General features: G+C 42.7%; 1 protein-coding gene across 2 annotated transcripts; it reads right to left on the reverse strand.

The window, feature by feature from the left end:
• Positions 1-966: 966 nt before the first annotated feature.
• On the reverse strand, positions 967-3,453 carry oxt (oxytocin). Of its 2 annotated transcripts, XM_084415069.1 has the most exons (4): positions 3,414-3,453; positions 2,945-3,069; positions 1,759-1,960; positions 967-1,553 (listed from the first exon to the last, which is right to left on the reverse strand). In XM_084415069.1, exons 2-4 carry the CDS (start codon positions 3,065-3,067, stop codon positions 1,426-1,428), a joined length of 453 nt encoding a protein of 150 aa, XP_084271195.1. In that variant the 5' UTR covers positions 3,068-3,069; positions 3,414-3,453; the 3' UTR covers positions 967-1,425. The 2 variants fall into 2 exon arrangements, with proteins under 2 accessions (XP_084271195.1, XP_084271196.1); XM_084415070.1 differs by lacking the exon at positions 3,414-3,453 and having other exon boundaries at positions 2,945-3,189.

Below are 3,453 nucleotides of genomic sequence, written 5' to 3' on the forward strand. Positions count from 1 at the left end.
AAAGACGACCATTAACCAAAACAATTTTAAAAATAAAGAGTAAAACTGGCCAACTAAAGGAAACACCGATCATCATAATGGTGACCAAATATTTTCAATATCTGAAACTCTGTTAATTCTCAAAAAGAACTTCTGTAGATGATTGACGGAATAAGAATAAGGTCAAACTGGTTTGGAATAAGAGAGATTTCATGTCTTTCAGTTGATTTCATCTAAGGCTGTGTCTGCGAGTCAGTTGTAGTTCTCGTGTTTCTCTTTTCTTCAGTGATTCTGCTTGTTATCATCAGGTGTCTTCAATGCTCAATCATCACTCAATTAATCACTTAATTATCTCATTAACTCTAACACTGCTCAGTATTACTTATAACACCCGGCTGGTGGTTCCCATATAAACACAGAGCGGTGATAATTTAACACCGGGGAATTTACTGTGTGTGTGTGTGTGTGTGTGTGTGTGTGTCAGTGTCAGTGTCAGTGTCAGTGTCAAATGTCCCCACAAGGATAGTAAATCCTGACAGTTTTAACATTGTGGGGACATTTTTTTGGGTCCCCATGAGGAATAGCTTATTACTCTCAATATGTATAGTCCCCATAAAACCCAAAAACCCAACACACGTGTGTGTGTGTGTGTGTGTGTGTGTGTGTGTGTGTGTGTGTGTGTGTGTGTGTGTGTGTGTGTGTGTGTGTGTGTGTGTGTGTGTGTGTGTGTGTGATAATGAAGGTGAGTGTTTAACTTGAGAAGGCTTTATTGCAGTATAAATGTTTTAGTGGAGCTGAACATATGGACTTTGGTTATGATGGTGTTCAAGCCGAACTCAACATGAACTCACACACACACTTGTGATGAACACTGGAGTCAGTTTAAACGAGTGTTAGTCATTAGTTAATGCTTTTACTCTTTCCACCACCATGATACATTCTGGGTCACATTTCTTGTTTTTATTGGCGTTTTCCATCTTCTTTGTGAATTGATGATTTATGATAATGATTTTTTAATTAATTAATAATGATTCTCAGCCCGGCCGTTGGCAGTGGCATCAACACAGGCTTTCCCCTCGTTTCAAATAAATTGCATAAATTGTATCAGACTAAAATGCTTGTATTGTAATATATTACTCACTTTATATTCTACCAATGATAAAACTACAAGATCATGCCTATGTACAGATTTGCATCTTTATGAACTCAGATTCTGTGGCCGCGATGAAATGCACTAGAACAAAAAATTGTTTTAATAGTTTAATATCTGCACAAACGTACAGTCAAGCCATCATCAGTACAGTTCTACTAATATCTGCTGCTGTGTATTAGCCATACAAATATCTAGCGGCTATACAAAGTTGGTTTACAAAAGGTCGATGATGGTTGGTTGGTTGGTTGGTGGGCGGGCTCCTCCTGAGATGATGTCACGCCTCTGTGAGTGTTTCATTGGTGGAGTCTGTAGGGGTGGGCGTGGCTTGACATGTGCAGGAGCTTCATCAGTAGATCTTGGCTAGTTGAAGCCGTACCGTCACCGTCTCCATCCACACACGACTGGTCCACACTGCAGCCCTCTGATTCACACACACACACAAATCTGGATTAGGAATTTTTAAGGCCAGACAAGTAATTCGGTGAGGTCAATATGTAAAGAAACACTACGTGCCTGCGCACTATATATTCTAACGCGCATACCTATAGACTAAACACTATATACTAGCATCTTCAGGAAAAAGAAAATCCCCATGAGGGTGAATATATGAAACAGGTCAAACTAACCTGCGTCACAGCAGACCCCAGGAGCGGCGCAGCGCCCTTCGTAACCGCACGCTCTCCCAGCCGCGTCGCAGGGAGTCGGCAGAGAGTCCTCCTCCAGACAGCGAAGGGTTTCTGGCGAGCCGACCAGACAGCCGATCCCTTCACCACAGCAGATACTGGGACCGAAACACCGGCCGCGATCGCCAGGACCGCATGACATGCACTACAGAGGACCAGGAGGACACGTCTCAGTAATGTCTTCAGTGTTCAAGCACAGACAGACACAAAGGCCAAGTGTGTGTGGCTAGTTTCAGCCCGACGCAGTTTTCATTTTCACGTCCTGCGCCACGCTCTTTAAATAGCGAATGCATTTGTGCCCATCTGTGGCCCATGAGCTGCTGGTCTGAGAACGAGTGTGTGTTCTGGTGACCGACTGAGATCTGCTCTAAAGTCAATGGCGCAGTATTTCTTTTCGTTATTTAAAGAGCGCTTTAGTAATGTGCGCCTATAGGCGGGTCCACAACACACACACTCTGCTTATTATTACACACACTCTGCTTATTACACACACAGGGACGCAGCAGCATACAAGCATGCCAAATATTAAAAATAAAAGGATTATAATGTTAAAGATTAATATTGTGTACATAAAGATATGGTGGAATCCGGCTTGTCCCGTAGATGGTCTCGCTTTAACCTCACACACACACACACACACACACACACACACTCACACACACACTCACACACACACACACACACTGCTTTAACCTCGAGCACGAGCAGATCCGTTTCCTCGCAAGAGACACATTCAGTTTTTCCGCTTGCAAATTCCTCCATGTAAATTGCGAATCCGCCATGGCACGAGCACAACTGGCTTTTAAAGGGAATGGGAGACGAGACTCTGATTGGTTTATTGGTCGTTACGCCCAAAACACACCCATTACTCGTTAAGAGAATAGAGACAAAACACACCCTTTACTCATTAAGAGAATAGAGACGACCCTTTTAGACCAGCGCCGGGAGCGCCAACCATTTTTCCCGTCGTTAAACTAACAAAACTGGATTCGGCCAATGCACTTAGATCGTTAAAATAGGGCTCAAACTGTCGGCCCAGATCCGGCCCACATCTGGTCCGTCCCCGGATCTGGGCCGACACTATGTTGCTGTCTGGGATCTCATGCTTTAAGGAAGCGGATAAACGCACCTGTCGAGACGGCCAATCCTGTACGGCTCGTTTGCCTCCGATGGGGCAGTTAGAGATGTAACAGGCCGAGCAAATGGACATCAGACACAGCAGACAAACCACCGACAGCAGACCTCCAGACATATCTGTGCAGAAACGCCATTACAACACAACACTCTCTAAAGGCAAAAAAAGCTTTTTCTTACTTAGTATTTTTGTCTTGTTTCCAGGCCAAATATCAAACATTTCTTAAATCAAGATGCATTTACTAGATGAGTAAAATGACATAAGATGTTAAGTCTTGTTTTCTGGGTAAATAAATAAAAATTAAGTGAGATGATGCTTAAAAAAAGCTAAATTATCTGATGGGGTATGAAAAATATTCTTAATTCAAACAGAAACAAGATTATTTTTCTTACCCCATTGGCAGATAATTTAGCTTTTTTTAAGCATCATCTCACTTAATTTTGATTAAAGTTGCAGTACTTACTTTAGCGAGGCTGAAATGGACAGCTGTAGTGAAGAGATTC

The sequence above is a fragment of the Rutilus rutilus genome (assembly GCF_951802725.1).
Source record: "Rutilus rutilus genome assembly, chromosome: 7".
Lineage (NCBI taxonomy): Eukaryota > Metazoa > Chordata > Actinopteri > Cypriniformes > Leuciscidae > Rutilus > Rutilus rutilus.